This window comes from Danio rerio, chromosome 10 (genome assembly GCF_052040795.2).
Source record: "Danio rerio strain M-AB ecotype USA chromosome 10, GRCz13ab, whole genome shotgun sequence".
NCBI lineage: Eukaryota > Metazoa > Chordata > Actinopteri > Cypriniformes > Danionidae > Danio > Danio rerio.
The window spans coordinates 41,508,400-41,532,709 of NC_141030.1; the positions used below are offsets into that span (position 1 = coordinate 41,508,400).

The 24,310-nt window shown below is 35.0% G+C and overlaps 1 protein-coding gene and 1 long non-coding RNA gene across 31 annotated transcripts in view; one reads left to right on the top strand and one right to left on the bottom strand.

The window, feature by feature from the left end:
- Nucleotides 1-6,181, top strand: part of msi2a (musashi RNA-binding protein 2a) — a 285,008-nt gene extending 278,827 nt beyond the window's left edge. For 9 of the 14 annotated variants that reach the window (XM_087268677.1, XM_087268679.1, XM_087268681.1 and 6 more), the window contains 2 exon segments: nt 1,026-1,102; nt 4,323-6,181. In XM_087268677.1, coding sequence (XP_087124803.1) covers nt 1,026-1,067 — 42 coding nt within the window. In that variant the 3' untranslated portion in view covers nt 1,068-1,102; nt 4,323-6,181. 14 annotated transcript variants of the gene reach the window in all.
- LOC103911773 (uncharacterized) overlaps nt 1-24,310 on the bottom strand; it is a 339,222-nt gene that overhangs the window by 44,779 nt on the left and 270,133 nt on the right. For 14 of the 17 annotated variants that reach the window (XR_015501451.1, XR_015501452.1, XR_015501455.1 and 11 more), the window contains one exon: nt 10,460-10,542. This is a non-coding gene — a long non-coding RNA (uncharacterized LOC103911773). Of the gene's footprint in view, nt 1-10,459; nt 10,543-10,892; nt 10,985-24,310 lie in introns of all 17 variants that reach the window. The other 3 variants (XR_015501463.1, XR_015501456.1, XR_015501458.1) reach the window with 1 other exon arrangement.

Genomic DNA, 24,310 nt, shown 5'->3' on the forward strand with positions numbered 1-24,310 from the left:
TTCACATTTAAGAGCAAGGGGTGTCCCCTGGTGGTTCGGTGGTATAGGTTGTGTATAGGGAGAATCGACTCTTTAATGTTTATTGCCACCCTTCATAGAAAATGTGGGAGAAATAAAGGTAAATTTTACGGGATGATAGCGGGATAGAAGTGTAAAATACAGGAGAATCCTGGGGAAAACGGGTGGGTTGACAGGTATGTGTGTGTGTGTGTGTGTGTGTGTGTATATATATATATATATATATATATATATATATATATATATATATATATATAAATTTCTTAATCAGTATAAGCCAATTGTGCTGCAAATTAAGTTGATTCATTGCATGCACATCTGAAGCAGCTGAACAATGTGTGACGTGAATCTGACTTGTACAGCAAGTAGGTTACCATTCCAGTAATGACTAGCTATTTGCTTGTTAACCGTACATTACTTACAGTTAATTAATTATAATAAAATAAAATTAGCATCAAATGCAACATTTATGAAACTTTATCTCAGCCATGAACATAATTTCTATTCTTCTATACAATAATATTCAGTGATTTAATACAGAGAAGGTTATTTAAGTGTTACATGTGAGTTAAAATTGCTCATTCTTTCCAGAGGGGAAATAAAACATATACTTTTGTTTGACCATATCACCAAGACATAATTTGAGAAATAGCTAAAGCTCATTTTTAAAAACCGAATTGAAATAGAAAGGAGTTGAAGCCACAGAAATGCATTGACCGAGCTGCATGAAGGTGTAGTCTAATTTAAGCATAAAAATAGAAGATGATGCCCGACTAGCCATGCTCCATCGTCAGCAGGATATCGGCTCTCAATTAGAGTCACATCACAGATTTGAATGAGTCTTTTATCAGTATCATGTTCTCCTAAAGTGGAGTTCTTGACTCTCTACATGAGAGAGGAATCTCATACTGTTCATTAAAGAGACGTGTTATTATTATTATTATTCTGTCTGTTTTCATATTGCGTGAATGATTCTGCTCATCGTCTTGCACATTATCTACTTTCAGGGTCCTTTGATTGCCACAGCATTTACAAATGGGTACCACTGAAAGCTAGCTGAAGACGAGGCACCAACTCTTTGAAGGTACGCATGGCTTTCTCTCTTAGAAAACATCATGTTCTTGAACCTTACTTTTTTGCTGTTCCATTCAAACTAAAGGGGCTATATGTAAGAATTTGCAATGAATTAATCACATTTTTCATATTGGCAATATGTGAACAGCTATTAATGACACTTGAAAAACTCTCTAAGTTGTCTATGAAAGCCAGCAGGTTTTATATGAAAGTCTTGGCAAGTTTTACCTTTTAAAATAAAAAATATGTGACGTTTACATCTCCCATCTATTTTTATGACATCTGAAACTTTTATATCCTTAAGAAATTAACTTTTATTTCCTGCATGTTTAAATGGTTAAGTCTGACCATGAAACATGTTTTTGCTCTTGGACATGTAAATCTTTGCCCAGTAAAATAATCTGGTTTTAAAATAAACTGCTGGAGTAGAGCTGTGGTCTAATAAAAAGAAATCAATTCTTCATCAATCCTGTTATTTTCAGACTGCATCTCCATTTATTTTAACAGTTGACTGAGTTCTAGGCTAGTTTTTAACAGCAGATGGCGATCAAGGTTGGTATGGCTGATGCAAAACTGCCTTTTCGACAATATTTCATGTAGCCTAGTGGTCTGTGTGTAAACTTCTTCAGCGTCAAGCGCACGCGTATGCTCCGGCACAGTCTTCACCTTCACATAGCCCTCACCATGGGTAACGCCGACTCTGACGCGCACCTTTTAAAAAATGTAACTACATTTGTAACTAATGTAATGTCGCAACAACGTGTAGCGCAAGCTCTGTGATTGCTCAGCTTGGAAGTGCTGATGAGTGTGGGCGGTGCTGAGAGCCGCAAACCTGTTGGAGTGAGTGTTTACAAGTGTCGTCCCCCGTGAAAGAAGCTTCAGATGGAAACTTTTGTTTTGTGTTTACGTCATTAGTTGTTGCACGTCTGCCGGTTCCCGCCTCAGAATGAGTGAGTTTTAGTTACTTGCACATTAAGGTGGCGTTCAGAAAAAACAACAGCGAAGAAATTCGACACAGAGAAATATAAAAACTCACTACCAGCTAGTGTTTTGGAAATATTATTGCTGGGCAACACAAACAGCATAAAGAAGTATAAATGCACAACAACGCGCAAGAATGGCGGGTCACGCCAATCACTCAACACAGAAGTATAAACAAGCCTTAACTGTGCTCCAAATGGCTCGAGATCTAATCCGAGTTTACTCAGAAACACTAAGAAATTGTAACTTGATGCATTGTGATAATGTAAATTTTTTATGACCAAAACGAGACATATTTATTTACAAAGTGTTGTCAGACCAATGTTAGAACAAAACACATTACAAGAACAGCATTTAAAAACTAACATCTATAGCTGGATCACCCTGAATTCTAACCCATTATCTCTGCATGCTAGTCAGGAACTCTCAGCGCTTTACTTGAAACCTCAACTCAACAATGCGGGGTATAATTCCTCAATTTGCTGAACTGTTTCTTTGCTGAAGCTGTTCCAGAGAAAATAAATAAAAATGCCCACTAGGTGTCACTGTAGGGTTTCGAAGCTTTGACACTTTTGCTTCAACAAATTCAGTGTTTCATGAAGCCAAGCTCTGTCCACCACTAGCTCTAGGCTAGTTTTTAATAGCAGATGGCGCTGTATGCTGTACAAATAGCTGTATTTTTTTTGCATCCATTTCCTTACAAATCCCACTTGAACCAAGGTTATAATAGTTTTAGATTTTTCATTAGTTTTAGTTTTTATTTCGTTTTTTGACTTTTTGTTTTCAAATTGAGTTAGTTTTAATGAGGTTTTATTAGTTTCTATATTTTGAAACTGCTGTTTTAGTTTATTGTTTATTAGTGTTAGTGCTTTTTTTAAAAAATTGGAACATTTGTCAGATGCACGGTTCAAAATCATCAGAATAAATATTGTATAATAAAAAAATCAACCAAAGAAAGACTACTTTATTTTGACACAAAAATGCTACCATTAGCCTTAAATAAAATATATGAGTAGCTACTTCTGAGGTTAAATACACAGTGGTGATGGGAAGTTCAGATCTTTAATGCAAACCAGATCTTTTGTGACAATCAAAGTTTTGGACATATCAAAAATGTAGTATGCAATCATAGTTTCATTTGGTTTAATCATCACCATGATAAATTCCATTACGACTTTCTGTTATGAAATACTGTAAACTTAAGTTTCGCTAGATCCTCTAATTTAAGCCCTCGGTTTACCCGCGCTGCATATGTTCAAGTTTAGTTCAGTCACACCAGGCTGTCATGTACTGTTTGTTCACTGAATGACGCATGCGCAGTATTATCAGTTCACCGCTTCTCAAATCTGATCCCATGTACTGTTCTAGTAACTGAATAACTTGGTATATATTGTGGTTTATTTAGAGTCAGAGGAGGCATTAGGCATGTTAAAAAGTATTTTGTGGAAAAGTGCCTAACGTTACTGAAGACGCGAATCGTTTCAAATGTTCTATAGTTCTACTAGTATAGTTCTACTTTTTTTTTTTAAACTCTCGTTTTTATTTTAGTTAACAATAATCTTTTTCAATTATATATATATATTTTTTTGTTTTAATCGACTATAATTACCTTGACTTGAACAGTAACTAATCATCAACAAAGTTAGGAAAGGTTTAAGTAAACTACAAGAGTGTTTATAGTGAGTTTACATTTAATCTCATGACATAACAAAGCAACTTACATTGATTCAGCCAAAAAACAGGTGTCCTCGTACATTTGAGTTTACAGCAAAAACTAGTCCAGACCCCATCTGCCATTAAACACTAAGCTCAGTATCTATTCAAAAAAGAATAGCTATGCATTTTAAAAATCTCTGAATTGATATAGAATCAAATTCTCAAACAATTATTTGCTACAGCTCTAAACACAACCCATCCAATTGCAGCATGCATTGATAAACATGAGATGTGCTGTTGAATGATGCTTAGACCAGTGTTTCCCAACCCTGTTACTGAAGGCACACTAACAGTACATTTTTCGGTTGTCTCCACTATCTGACCTATTCAGTTTTTGGGGTCTCTTCTAATGTTCTGATGAGTTGATTCAGGTGTGTTTGATTAGGAAGAGGTAGAAAATGTCTACTGTTGGTATGCCTTCAGAAACAGGGTTGGGAAACACTGAATTAGACACATACGCATTCAATCACCTAGTCCTAGTGTGTAGTTTCTGCTCTCATGTATCTAATGCTGTATCTGTTCTGATTTGCCAGAGTTTGTCTGGAGGCCCTGGGAAAACATCCGGAGTCTCTGATTGGTTCGTGTACAGTTGATGTCATAAAAAGACTTCAAGCACTACAGGTTCTGATTGGTCGAAGGAGAGACGAGGAGGGTGGAACCAAATAAAGTGGACAAGAACAAACACGATCATCTCAGAAAACCAACATCACAACTGCTGTAACTACTCCAACCCTCCTGTCTCTGCAGGACTTCTCCCTGTTTTTAATTGATTTTTACACGCGCTTCTCTTCCTTTCTGTCAGCTTTTGAAATGACTTTGGCTTTTAGAGACACACTTGTAGATAAGCGAGTTATTCAGCCGTGATCTTTTTTCACTCATTTTTAGTGTTCGCTAGTCTTGTCAATTTTTTTGCGCTCATGGACAGACGCCACATTGAAAGACATCCATTGGGGGAAAAAAAGAAAATAATCTTAGTAGCTGTTTTTAATTGTGAAGTCTCATTGTGGATCATGATGACCTATTTTTGGGCAATACAGAGGGAGAGGACTCCAATATTTTTATGGTCCTTTTTATATATATACACACATATATATATCTATCTATCAATGTGTTGTTGTTGTCGTCATTTAGAAAAAGAAAAAAGTATACTGTACAATGTTTTTTTAAATGAAAACATGGTGGTTTCAAATATAAGAGACAGAAATGTAACTGTAAATATACGTCACCGCATATTAACCAGTTCAGACTTATTTTTCTGATGGTTTAAAAAAAATGTTTAAAAAAATCAGGGTGAAATACAAATGTTTGACGCAATTATGGTGGATAAAAAAGTAAAATACTCCAGTAATAGATTATGATTTGTTCAATGACTGTAAACGCATAAGCTGAATCATCTGACAGGTGTAAAACCAGCATTTTCATGAGCTCAATCTTTCAGAAACGCCACTCCTGTCTAAAGCACACTGTGTGTAGTGATCAACGAAAGGACGTTTTGCTGTGTTCTGCACATTCTGACACTTTTATACTCCTGAGAAAAGAAAAAAGAAAAAAAAAGAAGCTTACTATGTCGTCTGTTGTTGTTAATGTTGTCTAATAGAGGACGTTCCTCTTGATTTTGGAAGTTGTACGTGAACGGTTTACTTCTCTTTGGGCAGGAGAAAGCAAATATTTTTTTTGTTTTGTTTTTAATGAATCATACCTCAGTCCTGTGAGATTTCATTTATTCTGCGCAGATCAAGCGCATAGAGGAAGCTTTGCACTGTGTACAAAAAGAATGAGGGGTTTTCTCTTTGCACATGCTAGCTGTCACGACTGACCTTACACAGATTTGAAGTATGAAAAATTGTTCAGTGAATGTTGCTTTTATTTTTCTGCCGCTGGCGTCCAGAACGCAGGTCGAGAAGAAGCCAAACGAAAAGCAATCTATTACTGGTGCGCTCAGATTTCATTTCAAGGACATAGCGAGCCTTTTATCTGAAATATTGACGTATTTTAATAATATACAGCCAGTTGAAGACACTGAAGAAGAAGAAAAAATGTTGACCCAGAGCTGCTGATGAGTTTTGTTTTTAAGTTGAAAAGCTGTTTTAGGTCAAATGCATATATATAAATAAATAAAATGCAGATTTTTAATGTTCTGATATGTATATTCTGATGTAAATGTGTCTTTTTCTGCTGCAGGTGTAAACTGTTTTTTTGTTTAATGACTTCTCTTTGATTTGGTGTAGTCTGGTGGACGGAGGTGTGTTAAACCCAGAGCCTCCAAAAGATTTACAGCTCCAGTTATATTTAACATCCGGAAGGAAACTGAGCAGAAGATGGAGGAAAACTATTGTAATGTTCAAATGTAAAAGAAAATGTAAAAACAAAACATTAAAAAAAAGGAAACGAAGATGTTTGTTCACTCATTTCAATTTGAGCTTTTTCTTTTCTCTGTCTTTTTAGCTTTTGTGTCATTTAAAGGTGGTACTTCGTGCTCATTTCTAATTAAAACCAAGGTTTGTTAGTTATTTGTATGGAACTGAACAGAACTTGGACTAGGCATTTGCACAAAAAAAAAAATTATATATATATATATATATATACATACATACACATACACACACACACATGTAATATATATAAAACGACAATTTTCCATTATCACCATCATAGGTTAAAATATTTAGGAAAATTCACTTCATAAAATAATTTTAAAGCATTTTTTATTTTATGCTTAAAAAGTGGTTAACATATATTATGGCTAATAGATTATTTTAACCATAAAATGTATATATGTATCTCTCTACATAGGCTCATTCTGAAAACAAATACATATACAAATCTATATACATTTCTGGAGATTGCGAATTATGTAGCCAGAAAAACATATGGCTGCATTTCATCATTAAAGTGAATGCTACGCGGCTGTATGACGCCGTTCCTTTTCGTGGTTACCTCCGTGTGGTCAGCTTTTCTGCTGTTACCAGTTTGATCAGTAGCTCGCCGCTCATGTCTGAGGATTTGAGATGCAGAGCAGAGTAGACCGTGACTATGGTGTTCGAGGGTGAGAATGTGGAAAAAAAAAACTGAAAATGTGGTAATACATAAATAAATCAGGCTGCCGTGAGGGCTTTCCTTTTTCTGGATTGCTTTTTAAAACACTGCTGGGTTGGGTTTAGGGAAGTGGATGGATGCTGGCCTACCTGTGCTTTTTAAAATACTGTTGGTTGGGTTTAGGGAAGAGGGTGGATGGGGGAGTATCGGTCAGTCAGTCAATAAGTCAGTCGACAGTGGCCTCTGGTAAATTACGTGAGGAGAGCAGGCACGAATTGCACTCACGGGAGAAATTTAAGATTTAAAAAAAGTACACACAGTGGCCTCTGGTGGATTCGCGAAGACAAAAACGTAGATCCTGGGTCTTATTTGGTACTCTCCAGAAATGTATTTAGCGGTACATAATCAGAATGAGCCAGAATTTATAATTATATATTTATTTATACATACAGGGTGATTCAAAAAGAATACCACAACCTCAAATCTGTATTTAATCAAAGAAACATGATGGAACCTTTCAGCAATCAATGTGAAGAGAACTTAACTAATATCAGAGCTATCATAAATCGATGATTGAAAGAGCTTATCTCTCTTTCTCTTAGAGTTCTCGATTTTCAAAGTTATGGTATTCTTTTTCAATCACCCTGTATAACAGGTAACAAGGTTTACAATAAGGTTGTATTAGTTAATGTTATTTAATGTATTTACTAACATGAACAAACAATGAACAATACATTTATTACAGTGTTTGTTAAAGAAAATACAGTTGTTCATTAGTTCGTTAACTCGCGGTGCATTAACTAATAATGCATCAGTAAATGCTGAACTAATGCTAAACAAGTATTGTTTTTTCTTAGTTCATATTAGTAAATACCTAAAATGAAGCCTAACTGTACAGTGTGACCATATCAGTACCAATTGCCTAAAAATTGAATAACTATACAAATGTTAACTACATTAAAATCAGTTAACAGTTAATAAAGCATTTATAACCTTATAAATTAGTATTTGCCCTAATGATAATATATAAATGTTGATTTGAATAGTTTATTAATCATCTACTAACTCATTCTGAATAATGTTAAAACCTCAACTACTCTAAATACAAATGATTTATAAATGATGCGATACTTAATTAAGTCATGACAAATTAATCACTTGCAGTATGAAAGTACAGTCATTCAGCACCTTATACACGTGCTTCTAAGTCAATAGTAGAGCATTTGTATCTTCAGTTATAAACTGTTTACTGATATCTGCTAATGTATAGTTAATGCTTATCTGTTAATGAATTCAGTATTTGCTAATGCTTCATAAATGATTTATTGTGTGTAGTTGTTATAAAGTGCTACCCCATTAGGTGATCATAACTATTGCATTAAGTACTATTTACTAATATAAAAAAAGTCATTTGCGCACTGTGGTGCAGAAGGTAGTTTCCCCCACAGTCCAAAGACATGCGGTACAGGTGGATTGGGTAGGCTTAATTGTCCATAGTGTATAGGTGTGAATGGGAGAGTATGGGTGTTTCCCAGCGATGGGTTGCAGTTGAAAGGGCATCCACTGCGTAAAACATGTGCTGGATAAATTGGTGGTAAATTCCGCTGTGGTGACCCCAGATTAATAAAAGGACTAAGCTGAAAAGAAAATGAATAAACACAAGTCATTCTTACTTATACTGAGGAACATTTACTCAGATCAGTTAAGTTATGTTAACTCACCTGAAACTTTACTCTGAGGAATAATGCTAGTAAAGTTTACTTAAACTACAGTCTTAATTATACATAATTAAATTGTAACATGGTAACTAATAAAAACCACAGGCTCTCCTGTTTCTCTTATGTTTATATTCTTTAGCAGTCAATATTACACTTTACGTCTATGGAAGATTGAGGTCATAAAGTTAGAGAATGTGTAACATCATATTCATCTAAAGACGGTTTATGTGCATGTAACCCCACTGGCAGGGCGCGAGCCAGCGATACCGGCATGCATAGGAGACAAATGCTCTGAGGAGGCTAAAGATTGCAGAACAACGTCTGTTGCTGGATCCGAGGAGTGAGGTTTACGCGATCTCCAGCTGGCTTCCGTTACATAAGGGCAAATATAGATGACCAAAACATCATTCACTTATTTTGAATACTCTTTTTATTACTTATAATGTCCAAGACATTGATATTAATATTAAATGCTACTTTTGTGCCTTTTTTTTTTCTCGCCTATTTACTGGGTTAAAAATCTTAAATTATTCCATCTCCACCTGCTGGTGAAAAAGCAGCTGGCGATCTTCAATCTGCAATCTATTGCTTTTCCTGCAGTTCCCGGATGTAATGTTGAATTTTAACAGTCGAATTTGAACCACTGAATTTATGGAAGCGAATATTTGAACTTAAATAAAATGAACTGAAAATTGCCTTTTTAATATTATACATCATATTTTTAAAGGGTATTGAACATTTTGTGAGTGAAATCTGGAAATTGAATGTGAATTATTGAATTTAAAAGTATGAAAACATATGAAACATATTTTTAGTTGAAATATTCACAGCTTAAATAAACAGATGTGTTAAATTTTAGGACCTAAAAATACAAACCCTGGAATTCAAGTCATTAAAACGCAAGAACTTGTTAATTTGGTCTATTATTTTTTTCGGTTTGTGCTATTCAACAAGCTTTTTAATGCAATACTTTTGCCATAGATTTTGTTCCATACTGTTAGGTTGGGGTTAGAGTTAGTGTAAGCTGACATGTACTTGCAAAGTGTCTTATAGTCAGTTAAATGTTGAATGTCAGTATCAACAGATAATAAGCAGACAGTCTACTAATACTCAACTGGACCATCAAAATAAAGTGTTACCCACAAAACTAGCATGTCCTGACGATAACTACCCACAATTGTTTAAAATTCTTTAAATTAGCTTGTCTATATATTGGCACTTTTTAACTATTCATTCATCCATTTTGCTTCAGTCACTTTATTCATCAGGGGTCGCCATAGCAGAATGAACCACCAACCATTCCAGCATATGTTTTACAGAGTGGATGCCCTTCCAGCTGCAACCCAGTACTGGGAAACACCCATACACATTCATCACATACTACAGCCAATTTAGTTTATTCAATTCACCTATAGCGTATGTCTGGACTGTGGGGGAACTGGAGCACCTACAACAACAACAGGGAGAACATGCAAACTATCATCATGGCAAAGATAAAAGAAATCAGTTATTATAAATGAGCTATTAGAACTATTGTGTTTAGAAATGTGTTAAAAAACCTCACTTAAACAGAATTAGCCTCCTGTATATTTTTCCCCAATTTCTAACTTCAACTGTATACATCTTTTTTAAGAATTGAAAGATGGATAAATCTGTATGTGTGCGTTTTTAGGCCTATTTTTGTCCACGTGTGTCCCCCATCAGCTGTCTTTGCGCTGTCAGCTCCAGCAGATCCTCCATCTCCTAAAGAGAGGCAGTCATGCTGCTTTCTGCTCAAAATCTACCCTAAAAACCCTGCGCTTCACTTCAGCCTGGATCTGTCAAACTGCAGATCTTCAGCCTGATATAAACATGATGCTGATCAATAATTACTCTGCAGGCTCACAGCTTTATTATTGATGCAGAAAGTCACTCACCGTCTTCACGTAGGACTGGTCTTGCTGGGGTTCAGTTCACTTGGATTGTAGACTTGCTTTGAGGAGCCCATGTCGTTACAGACCTACAATTTGAAGATGAACAATTTTAATGACTTCATATTTTAATATTGTGTATTTTTAATCAATGTGTGCATCTAAACATATGAGCAAACAATAAAAACAGATTAAGACACAAATCTTTTTAGCACTTGCTATATTTCCAAAGAAAACTGGAACATATGCATTCGGTATTCAGACACCAGATCAGAAAAACACATAATGAAGGTATGTCTCATGCAGCAAATATGTTGAATTTTGTTGTCATTTCTGTTAAATTTAGCGACGATTTTGGCATAATTTCTGTTCATTATGAGTAAGTTGTCAATTACATTTCATCGTGAGCGTTTTACACAGTCCTGGCACCAAATAACACTCTTTAAAAAATTGTTTCTGAAAAGTTGTCAATTTTGCAGATTCAACAGGGTTAATTCATTCTGACACCAGGCCACAATGCATGACAGGTACCTGGCAACACAGAAATGCAATGCAATGCAATAACAGAAATAAAAACCTTTAAAAACCTCAAAACTCCTGCCCCTGCTCTAAGAAGGAAATATGCAATTGATGTAATTAAGTAATGTAAATTAACTATGTTCAATATATATATATATATATTCAAAATGCGTAAGTAAATTATTAATAAACTATTTAAATTAACATTTATCTATTTATTCAGCCATACACTCACCAGCCATTTTATTAGGTACACCTGTCGAACTACTCGTTAACGCAAATTTCTAATCAGCCAATCACATGGCAGCAACTCAATGCATTTGAGCATTTAGACATGGTCAAGATGATCTGCTGCAGTTCAAACGGAGCATCAGAAGGGAGGAAGAAAGAGGATTTAAGTGACTTTGAACGTGGCATGGTTGTTGGTCCCAGACTGACTGGTGTGAGTAATTGAGAATCTGCTGATGTACTGGGTTGTTCACGTACTACCATCTCTAGGGTTTACAGAGAATGGTCTGAGAGGAGAAAATATCCAGTGAGTGGCAGTTCTGTGGATGCATATACCTTGTTGATACCAGAGGTCAGAAGAGATAGGCCAGACTGGTTCCAGCTGATAGAAAGACAGTAAAATAAATAAAATAAAAAACTCAAATAACCACTCGTTACAACTGAGGTCTACCGAAGAACATCTCTGAATGCACAACAAGCCCAACGTTGAGGCAGATGTGCTACAGCAGCAGAAGACCACACCGGGTGCCACTCCTGTCAGCTAAGAACAGGAAACTGAGGCTACAATTCACACAGGCTCACCGAAATTGGACAATAGAAGATTGGGAAAAACGTCGCCTGGTCTGATGAGTCTCGATTTCTGCTGTAACATTCTGATGTTAGGGTCAGAATTTGGCATCAACAACATGAAAGCATGGATCCATCCTGCCTTGCTTCAACGGTTCAGGCTGCTGGAGGTGGTGTAATGGTTAGGGGGTTAATTTCTTGGCACAGTTTGGGCTCATTGGTACCAACTGAGCATTATGTCAACCCCACAGCCTACCTGAGTATTGTTGCTGACCATGTCCATCCCTTCATGACCACAGTGTACCCATCTTCTGATGGCTACTTCCAGCAGGATAATACACCATGTCATATAGCGCGAATCATCTCAGACTGGTTTTTTGAACATGACACTGAGTTCACTGTACTCAAATGACCTCCACAGTCACCAGAGCTCAATCCAAAGAGCATCTTTGGGATGTGGTGGAACAGGATATATACATCATGGATGTGAAGCCGCCAAATCTGTAGCAACTGCACGATGCTATCATGTCAATATGGACCAAAATCTCTTAGGAATATTCCTAGTACCTTGTTGAATCTAAGCCACGAAGGATCAAGGCAGTTCTGAAGGCAAAAGGGGTCCAACCCGGTACTAGTAAGGTGTACCTAATAAAGTGGCCGGTGAGTGTATTTTAATGGTTACTTTTTATGGTAATAAATGCTTTAATAACTCAAATTCATCCAGTTTTGTAACCTAATCTAAAGTGAGGTCTATTTATGCTTTATAAATCCTTTATAAATGACAATTATAGACTTAAAATCAAATTAACAATAAATATTTGCAATCTTATAAAAAATAAAATTACTGTAAATCTTAAACATTGCTGAATATCAAGAGACAAAATACATCATACAACTGGATAAAACAACAACAATATATTAATTTAACAATATATTATGATACAACATATCAATGTTATTTAGCGATGTTTAAACTGTGCAGTGATTTTATTTTATACGATTAAAAAATAAAAGTTTTTTTATTTGATACAGTTTCATTTGTGTATCTTAAAATGAATAAAGTCGTCTAAACAAAGGTGGAGCTGGATCTCAGAAAACATGCTGCACATGCAAGGGTAAAACTACAATGAGGTATTTAAAATGTTGAGGAGCAAGCTCATTGGCTGCTGAGGAAACATCACCTGTACCATGTAGTTGATGACATAGCAGAAAGGCAGATTAATAAATACAACAGAATTTTGTATTTAGACCTTTTTTGTTTGTTTGTTTAAATGACAATTGGTGGAAATAACAAATCAGAGTTATTATGCCAAATATTAATTTCATAACTCTTCTGAAGTTAAAACAGTGCTATTGTGTTGCTTAAAAGTGAATATAAACATGTCTAACATCAAGGATGTTCTTTCGACGACGTTATGCTTTGTATGACCACCATATTTCCCAAATGATGTTAAACAGAGCAAGGAATTTTTCACAGTGTTTCCTATAAATTTTTTTCTTCTGGAGAAACTCTTATTTGTTTTATTTCGGCTACAATAGAAGCAGTTTTTAATTTTTTAAACACTATTTTAGGGTCAATATTATTAGCCCCTTTAAATAATATTTTCCCCCGCTTTGTCTACAGAACAAACCAGTTATATAGTAACTTGCCTAATTACTCTAACTTGCCTAATTAACCAAGTTAAGCCTTTAAATGTCACTTTAAGCTGAATACTAGCATCTTGAAAATTTTCTAGTAAAATATTAGTCAGTCATCATGGCAAAGATAAAAGAAATCAGTTATTAGACATGAGTTATAAAAACTATTATGTTTAGAAATGTGTTGAAATAAAATCTCTCTGTAAATCAGAAATTAGGGGAAAATATACAGGGGGACTAATAATTACGACTTTACCTGTACATTTAACAAGAAAAACATTTGGAGGAAACATAAAATCACTTCAATTAAAAATATTTAAATAAAGCTCTGCCAACTCACAGAGACGTTCACATGCGTGCAAACTTTCCTCCTCAATTGGCTCATTTTGGCTTTCATGGGCTCTATAATAACATTTTCTACCTCATGAATTTTGCTGAATATGAAATGAATATCTTCATAAATGGATATTAAGGCTTTAGCTGTGCTTAGCCGCTGGACTATAATAGAAACTCACATTTTTGCTTAAGCTGAACAATAACTCGCGGCAAATAATCCGCCGAGGTATAAAAACCTAATGCCGCACATATCTTTATTAGTCTGAGAAATATTTCCTCTGATCGATAGATAAAAATACATGGTTCTCATATATATGCTGTCAAAAGTACCTTATTAAACTTTCATCTTTCTCTAGAGTTCACCAAAATAGCTGAACGGTATTAACTACAGATGTGCTGCCTATAGGATCATTCATTTAGAGCAGATGACAGGTCAAATATATGATTCTGTCAGAGATAAAGATCATTCATCACCACACACACGTTCTCTATTACTGTACGGCCTAATAATATCATTCAAAGCGCTGATGAGATTCAATCTGGAATATATGAGCAAACAAACAGGCCTGCCTTCATTAAAAGCTGAATATTGTTTTAGTGCCGCGCTCGCTAATGCTTCCATCTCCTTTTACAATGACACCCAGTCAGCAAAAAATGCTAATCTGCTTTTATTGACTGTGTTTGCGCCATGCTCAAATACGCCCATAAACGAAATCGAATGACTTTCGCATCACATAATGCAATTTATGAGAATATCTACACCATATTTTGTGGGAAAACAATCCCATATGGGTGAGCTGCTGTGTTTTTAATCAATACGCTAATAATCATGCCTATAGAAATCCACAAATATACTTAATTCACATTGTTGCGCTCTGTATCAGCATGGTCTTATATGAATTCAACTTTATTTTCCAAGTTCTCCCTTTTCTTTCTTCTTTATTTGTATTTTTTAACTAGTTATTTTTCCATTTAATGGTTCCATTTATCTTTAACAGTCACAGAGTTTCACATTTTACAACATAATACAGTTTCATAGCTCTTAAACAATTAGGAACTCGATCAAGTGTTTATTTTTGTACAATTATGTTCAAATAAAAACATGGTTGAAAAAGTATTATTGATTGTTCCTATAACAGGGTTTCTGTAGGTTTTATGAAGATTAATTCAAGACCTAATTCAGTCTCACTTTATTTCGAAGATCCCTTTAACGCATTTAGCATGCCAACTAATACTCATTAGATTATAAGTAGACTGTTAGGTTGGGGTTAGGGTTGGAGTTAGGGTGAGTGTAAGTTGACATGTACTTGCATGGTATAAGTTTCTTTTAGTCAGTTAAATGTCTGTTTAACCAGTTAAACTCTGCTGCTATTTTGGGATTTTGCCTACCTAAATTTAAAAGCTTCCCAAATCCATATGCAGAGGTGTAAATGCAAAAATTTTGCATCATTTTAAAGAAAACCCTTTGAATTTTCATAAAACACAATTGAAAGTGTTTAAAATGTCTGCATATGTTGTCTGTGTCATAATAAACACCTAAAAAAAGAGGCGCTTTTTGTATTTTTTTTTTTTATAAACTCAAATTTGAAAGTGGACCTTTTAGGTTCTGTGTGGTCTAGGGTGCTGTAATTAATTTTGGTGGTTCCTGCACATGTCTGTAATCATAAGAAAAAAGAAAAATGTTTCTACCATAATCTATGCAAAAGTTATTGTCTTCCAACTGATGTGAGGTGCTATACAAGCCACAGGGACCGATCATTGTTTTCATATTTCACTATTCTTTTGTTTGATCAAACATATTTCACTGTGTTTGGACCACGTCAGACATATAAAAGGATTACTTATGCACATCACCTCAAAAACAGAGGAGAAATGGCCCTGAAGCGCACAGCATAAGGTAAGAGATGACAGCTGTCTGTGCTATCTGGGGCTGCTTATTGATCATAAATGTATTGTTTTCACTTCTGGGCCATGGAGACTCCGAAATTCATTCAGCAACTGTTTGATATGTGAATATAATTCAGTAAAAAGAATGCTAGAACTGTATGAGCACCGGCAAGAGCTTTCATTTGAGCTATAACTTGTATGTGTCATATATGAACCATATTAAAAATGTGAAAATAAACCAATGTTCAATACCCAGCTCGGGTTTCCGAAATACTGTTTTTTTTTAAGCGTAAATAACTTTTGTACAGTAGGTTAAAAACCAAAGTGAGGCATATGTGCATAAAATATAGATTCTACACTTTCAAACGAAACCACTTAAAGGGGTCTGGTGCAATGCTAGCCCTTTAAATCTTAAAGCGAAAGTCGATGACGTAGAGTTTAACTGGTTTTAGGGAGCACTATCAGCAGGTATTAAGCAGACAGGCTACTAATATTCAAACGAGAGTAATTGGTATGTAGTTACAATGCAACTTTTAAGCAACAAAATGTGCAATAGAAACCATTAAAATAAAATCGTATCCCAAATTCAAGAGAAAAAGTAAAGAAATAAAGGCGCAAGACATGTTTGGCGTGATTTGTTGCTAACAAATCTTTGCGCTTAACAAACAAATTATAAAAAAATTAAATATGTAGGCTAATGGATGTCTTCAGTGGAGTGTGTACAACCCCGTTTCCTTATCCACGAAAGTAAAGGAGTAAAGAGTAAAATTAAAAAGAAAGTAAAGAGGCTGAATGGAGGAGGCTTGTTCTTTATCCCCGCAATGCAGACACTCTGTTTAACTGTTTTCTCGTTAGTGAAGCGTTCAGTTTTTCTACTTATAAAGACCACCATGTACATAGCAAATGTGCCATGATGCAACGCAACTGAATATTAAAGGGAATGAGAAATGAAACTCTGATTGGTTTAATGTATGAAGTGCTCAAAACACACCCAGAACTCATTAACAGAATAAGCACAGTCCTAAACATGCACCAGCCGCTATTTTTCCATCCTTAAAATAGTAAAAGTGAATTCGGATATGCCCTTCATGCTTTTTGTGCCATGTGCTTTAGACTTTGTGTCTAGATCGTTAAATGGTGCCTAAAGTGTGAATTTTTTTTTTCTTCTCGAAGTATAAATATTTACAGCAAGGAAATGATGATATAAATCAGTGGAAGAAAAGGTTTGCATATTTTCAACAATTCAAAAATTTATAATAAAAGTTCTTATAATTATATGGTTATTATACTAAAATAGCTTAGGATTTGAAAAATTCTGAATATATTAGAAAACGCAAACTTCATTTACTTTACTTGCCGGCCGCACAAAATCTGATCTTCCTCAGTTTTATCTGTTTAGTTTGTAAATTTAAGGTTGCCTTTATTTGGGTTTAGCGAAATGTTAAAATATTTTAACAACAGATATACTAACTTTTTATTATTATTATTTTTTTTTACAATTTTACTTATTATCAGAAAAGTGTCTAATTTGTTGGAATTCACACATTTTCATTCATGTAGACAACTATGAGAATATATGAATATCACATATTTAACATCAAATATCATGTTTGGATTTTAAAACATCAACATAATTGCAGTTTACCTATTATTTTCAAGCATTAATATTACAAGTATGCACATAGTGCACAGTAATTGTGTACACCATCTTTTCTCAGTAAATATAGACTATATGTGTAATGAATATAACTGTTTATATATATATATAGTTACACTCCACGTATGTTTTTGTGTTCACTTTATAAAATAAATGTACGCAGACTATTATAATATTAGTCATGTAGAGATTTATGAAAACTTTTGTAATGTTGGTAATTGGATGTGTTGGATCGATTGGGTAGCTTTACTTAAAGGAAAATTAAGACCTGTTTAAATTTAAGACAAACAAGACAATATTTCAGTAAATTTATGGCCTTTTAAGGGCTAAAACTTTAATTTAAATTTAGGATATTTTAAGACCCCGAGGACACTGCTGGCTCAGGGTGATCCTGGACCAGCGGAAACTTGCAAGATGCAAACAACACATTCATGCCACACTGGCAGGAGCTGGTCTGTAGAGGCGTGTCTGATCCTCCATGAATATTCATATGTGCTTTATAGCCGTGTGTTTACGAGCGTCTCCTGCTGTAAAGATGCGTAGGAGTGGAGCAGACCCCACTGTAACTCGCCTCTCGTTAACAGTAATTAAGCATCAGTCTGAAGCTCAGGCTTAATTGGCAATTAACGATATGTTTGATAAGGGTGAGTGTGTCAGGTCTATGTTTAGAATACATTAAGGTAAATAAGCACTCAGAGTGCACGGAGATGCTCGTGATGCAAACAAACTTATACACCAAAGCAGACTGCAGGCTTAAAGACACTCTCATGGTAACAGAGTGAACATTCTTCATCGTTACCATCAAAAATATTTATTAGACACAAACCTGGTCAATACTCGAGGTGCAAAGCATGCTGGGTAACCAACAGCAGTAAAGTCAAAGTCCTTTTAAGGCAAGTCATTTCACTCAGCTGCCATCTTTGAAGGCCTCTTGGGCCAGTATGCTCGGGCATTCTGTATGAATGGGGAAACAACAAATCCTCCAAAACAGCTTGCCAAGCTTACTACTAAATTTCATATTAGTAATCACAAATAAAATTAAACAACAGCCGTCTCTTCAGTTTCATTTCTAAACGCTCGAATCACACATCTGCAAAAGTCTGGACTGGTCAAGAATGTGTCCCATACATGAGCTCCTTCGTCTTATTTTGACTGCTATGCCATCATAAATAGAGAAATAATCCATCAAAAAAGGCATTCAGACCAAGCGGAATCCTCTGTTGGCTTTCGCTTCAGTGTGACTTCAGCTAATCAGTTTGCTAATGCCATATAGATATTTTATGACTGTATTTTCAGCATTAATGTAACTTGTTTAGCACAAAAGTTGGTAACATACAATAACGTAAAATACGAAATCTTACCTATCTATGTTCTGCCTTTGGGCTTTGTTTTCTTTGTTTGATTGTTACTACACCCATACATAGCGCTTAAGTCCAGCATCTTCACATTGGCTTTAGGCCCCGTTTACACTAGTGCGTTTTAGTTTGAAAACGCATAAGTTTTGCTACGGTTACACCATCCGTCCACACTACGCCGGAGTTCTCAAGCGCCGAAAACGGAGCTTTTTGAAAACGCTGGAGAGGCCGTTTTCATTCTAAAACGCTGCTGCTCCGTCTCAGTGTGGATGGGGAAAGACGGAGACATCTGAAAACGGAGGCGGGGCTGCAAACGTTCGCCTCTCTGATTGGGGCTTTTCCTCAATATTAAGTAGCCCACATACAGTTCAGTCTCGCATCCTCTTCTTGTAAGTTAAGACTTCGCAAGTTTGATCAAGGCTGCAGTCTCCCCTTTCTCAGTTTGATATGGAAAACATACCGAGGACACGGGTAAATCTTCTAAGGGAACAGTGTACTTTATAACTTCATTCACATCACATTGGCTACGTTGTTTCACTTTCTCAACAATAAAATGTAAACATGATTTAAGGAACTGCCTATTTTCTTTTTAATATTAGCAACTTAACAGACAGCAGAAATGTAGAGGCGTCGTGCTGCATGAGCGTCATCTTCACTGTGTGGATATTTATAACAAAACGGAGCCGATAACAACTGCCTCCTTTCAATTTCAGTGAAAATACGAAACGCACCCTTTCTTTTGCTGAATATCAGTTTTAATAATTGATAATTATAAAAGTATAACATAAAATAAGTTTATACATTGTAGGAAATAAAGGCAAGCGATCAGTCAATGTACCTGGATTAATCATTAACTTATCTTTGCGCTTAACCAAAACATGTTACCCGTGAACAAGGAACTTAATAGATTCCAATGACCAAAGTCAGGGAATTGGCCTATGTCGTTAGATAAAGACAACAACATGAATGAAATATCACGTTTAGCAAATATAGGGAGATGCGTGATGGGCATTCCGACAAGCAGATCTCTCATCTGGGTAGAAATGCTGGAGCGCTTGCCCGAGAGTGTGTGTGTGTGGTCACGTGATGTGCGTTTTCAGCGTTTTGGTGTGGACGGAGAGCTGTTCAGAAACACTGGGTAAAACGCGAGTGTGGACGTGGATCGTTTTCATTCTACAACGCCGTTTTAAAACTAAAACGCACTAGTGTAAACGGGGCCTTAGTCTTGACTAGTGAGATTGAATGACTATGTCCTGGGAGCACTGTACAAATGTCGCTGCGCTATTGACATGTTCCGGGCCCATACAGTATGTGATATCTAGTGTATATAACTATGGGCCAATGCTAACAAATATTTTTATTTTATAATCTGACATAAGAGAGGTCTTCTTTCGGTACTGTATTGTTTTTAAATAGAGTAAATGTTTTGTAAGTAACTTTTAAGCACCAAAAGCGGCCCATATTAAAGTTATTTTTGAACATTATTTTGGCTATTAATGTTGTCCATGAATTTTCAAATGTATTTTCTTTTCTTTACAAAAGAGGCTAGAAATTTTTTTTTATGTTTTTAAAAATTATTATTTAGTTTTTTTATTGAAATGGCCAAATTCTGTAAGGTTGAATAATAAATGACAATAGACTAATTTAAAACTTTAACAGATTCCTATTTTTTTCTAATAATATTTGACGTAATAAATTAGTATTTTAAAAATAAGTCTTGTTTCATATTTCTCTATTGTACATATAGGAAATATTTTTGGTACATCAAAAACTGCGGTTTTGATGACCATCTAACAAGCTAATTGAATTAAAATTAGTGTTCATAAAATCTCATAATTAAATAGAAAAAGAGGCGTATAATTGCAAAAAGGTCCACTTTTAGAGAGAAAAAAAGGACCACCTCTTTCACCAGGCTGCCAACGGGACTGGTTTAACAAACTGATTTTTATTGACATTTTAGCAAAGTATATGATGTATAAGAATAATATAGAGCTGCAACAACAAATCGATTAAATCGATTAAAATCGATTACTAAAAGAGTTGGCATAGAATTTCATAATCGATTCGTCATCCTGCGCAACATGGAGACGTTTGATTAGGCACGGGACGATAACTGTTTTCAAGGTATAAGCGGTTCGGAAAAGTCAAGGTTTTAAAACAGTCAAAATTTTCTGCTACTGTATACCGTTACTAAGATATGAGTACGGTTTTTTTATTTACTTTTTTTTTTTAGAACAACAGTATCTCCACTGAACTTTGGCACGTTAGCTGGTGCAGAGCCAGAGAAAGACATGTCATATTAACACAATTATGCACTGTTTTAACCACCCAATGCTTATTTTATGAATTAGACGTGTAAATATACACAAGTACTACTGAAACAAAACATTTAGTTTGTAAAACACACAAGAAAGCCTTTGGAAGTCTAACAATCCTTTCAAATATAATTTGCCGATGTGTTTTATTCATATCAGATACACATAGTGAAAGTAACAAGGTAAGGTAAAGGTATTCTTCTCTAATTTTGCCAGCCACTGAATCATGCGTGTTCCGCTCTAATGAATAAGGCATATGATCGGACGCAAGTAAACATGTCGACGTCCATCTCTCGTTATGGATCATGATAATTTATACCATCTTTTAAACAAATAAATACACTTACACGTTTTTGTGAATTACAATATCAGGCAGTTGATGACATGAGCAAGCGTGTGAATATTTTGTATTAAACTGGAAAAGCATAACAAAATAGATACATCTGTCATACAGCGCACTGAAGACTCAAGACACGTTTTTATTCACTTGCCTTTTTTGCATCATTCATTTTTCCAGCTATAGTCATGTATAGCTACATTACAAAAATCCTTTTCTTAATAAGTTATTTAGTCTCATTTTCAGCTCAAATAATTAAAAAAAAATCTTGAATCAGGATTGCTAGAAAATAGCATGAGAAATTGAAATGATGCTTAAAATTTTTGTTTGAGATAATCTCTCATGAAGATTATATTTCTTACCCCATTTGAAAATAATTTTTAACCAAACAATCACTTAATTTTAAGGTGTTTTTTTCAGACAAGACATAATTGCTTATATTTCATGTGTCTTGTATGTATCTTCATTTAAAATAGCTTTTAGCTATTTAGATTGAAAGCAGGACAAAACTACTAAGTTCAATTTTTTTTATTATTATGATTAGAACAGCTCAGGGATGTTCAAAGAGCAACATGTTTATGCACTTTCTCAAGACTGTAGTCCTGTTTTTGAATAAAGGGTTGAAAATAAATGCTTTCCTTTTTTTTTGATCAGATGCATTGATTATTAAAATAATGGTTAGTTGCAGCCCTAAAACAATATATTTAGAAATAAACCTGTAAAATAACAGAATGTACTTTATTTATTGATCAGACAATATATGACTTTATTAAATATGTTAATAAAAGTCACTTTTTCAACTTTTCAAGTTTAAAAGTTGCTGGAAGAAAGATCAAGGTCCCATAATGCAATTCAAAAGGATAAATAAATGGGGGAAAATAAAAAAAACATGAATCACAGAATACAGAAAACTGCCAAAATTTTTTTTTAATGTACAGTATTTCAGCCCAATATTGGCCTATCCTTTATTTTAGGTGATTTATAAATCTTAAAAAGTTAAGTTTTGTAAACTAGGGTCAAAACTGAGATGCCTAAAAATTAATTATCAATTATTATAGCAAACTCAACACAGAAACACCAACTGGCCCAGCCGGGACTTGAACCAGCGACCATCTTGCTGTGAGGTGGCAATGCTAACCACTTAGCCACCATGCCACCCCACACCTAAGGTTCAGTTGCAATGTCGTTCTTGTACCACCAGTCGCACCAAATTGGAAAAATAATGACCAAACCCGTCCTCAAAGCCCGATTCCCTCTGAAGATTGCTTTTTAGATTTTAAACGGAAGCCATTACATTAACACATGCTCCAGTGGAAGTAAAAGCTCTGGCGAGAGCATAACTTTTTCAAATTAAACCGCTATGAGACCTTAATTATTCCATTGGAATGGGGTCAAGGATGAACTGCAACAATGTAATTATATTAGATCAGCCAGAACTCAAAGGTTATTTCAGACGTTTGGCAGCGCGGCGGAGCAGCTTAGCCAACGAAAACCGCTCATAAACAAACCTGTGTCAACCCAATAAAGATAATGTGAATCTGGGCGAAAAGAGGATATTGGCCAACACGCGTTTCAGAAAACATCTCGTGTCTTGATAAGCGTGCAGTGGTTTGGGAGAGGAGAGACGTCTTTCCGGAGAACTTCTCTCTCCGCCGGCGCGCCTGTTTTTCCCTCCCAGAAGGTCGTTTGGTTAATGCACATTTTGGTCTTCACAGGCTCTTAACTGCTTTTTAATCAGTGATTATTAGAGATGTGGAAGGCTGTGCAGGCGCCGGAGTCCCCAGACGCAGGAGAGTGCCTGTCAATATGTCATGTCAATTAGGCCCAGCGAGAGACACCAGGAGGAATGAGCTCATCGCTGAGCACCAGCACACTGCTTCTGAATCATAGTAGTGTGCTGGATCTGTACAGGGGAGAGTTTTTTTTAATATGTAGTAGTGGACAAGCTGGACGATGCACTAGACGATTATTGGAAATCACTAGCTACACTGTAAAATAAATAAATAAATAAAATACTGGGTGCCTTACATTTTAAGCCAAATTGAATTAACCTTATGAGTCAATTGAACTTACAGAAGTCAAATTTATTAGGCCTCTTGTGAAATATTTATTCTTTTTCACATATTTAACATTATTTAATATTTAAACAATTTTTCATAGTATTTCCTATAATATTTGATCTTCTAGAGCAGTGGTTCTCTAACTTTTTTCACCAAGTACCACCCCAGAAAAAAATTGTCTCTCTGAGTACCACCATAATGACCGGTATTGAAATACAGTAGGCCTAATTAAGCAGCGACAGCTCTACACAGTTAAAAACGAGACAGATTAATTCTTCTTATTATGAATATTTATTATTGTCAACCACTTTAACCATTATTAATAGTATTAACATTAACACTGCACTGTGCTTACAGATAAAAAAAAGAAATAAAACGTCAACGTTTACATTAAAATGTGCACTAATTAAAAGTTAAATAAAAGTTCATTAAAAATTGCACTGCCATTTAAAAAAAATGCTGTACTTAAATGTAAAGTATTATCATAAACTATCCTAGTCATCAAAACCTGGAAATGTTCCTTGGACCTCATAAATATAGGCTATGTGTCATCATATTGATATTCAGTATAAACTCTTTTTGATAAATTTTAAAATATATGTTGCATCTATATATGATGTATTTGTATACCTTTCAAATATTAGCATTAACTTTAGATTAAATTAGATCTGCTTACTGTGTGTTAGAGTAGGCTCTGTGTCAGAAAAGCAAGTGATTAAACTATACCTGTCCACATTGGGATATAAAAATACAGGATACTCCCCCCAAAATTGTTACAAATATGGGAAGGAAATTAGCTTCAAATGAAAGAATACATAACAACCATTAGAAAATTGAAATTATAATAGAAGGTTTAGCCTATTAAAACCAACTTACTGATCACATCGGTGTTAGCAAACATGTTAAAGGTTTAAAAGTGCGATACATTTTTTACTTTAATTATTCACTGATTCCTCTG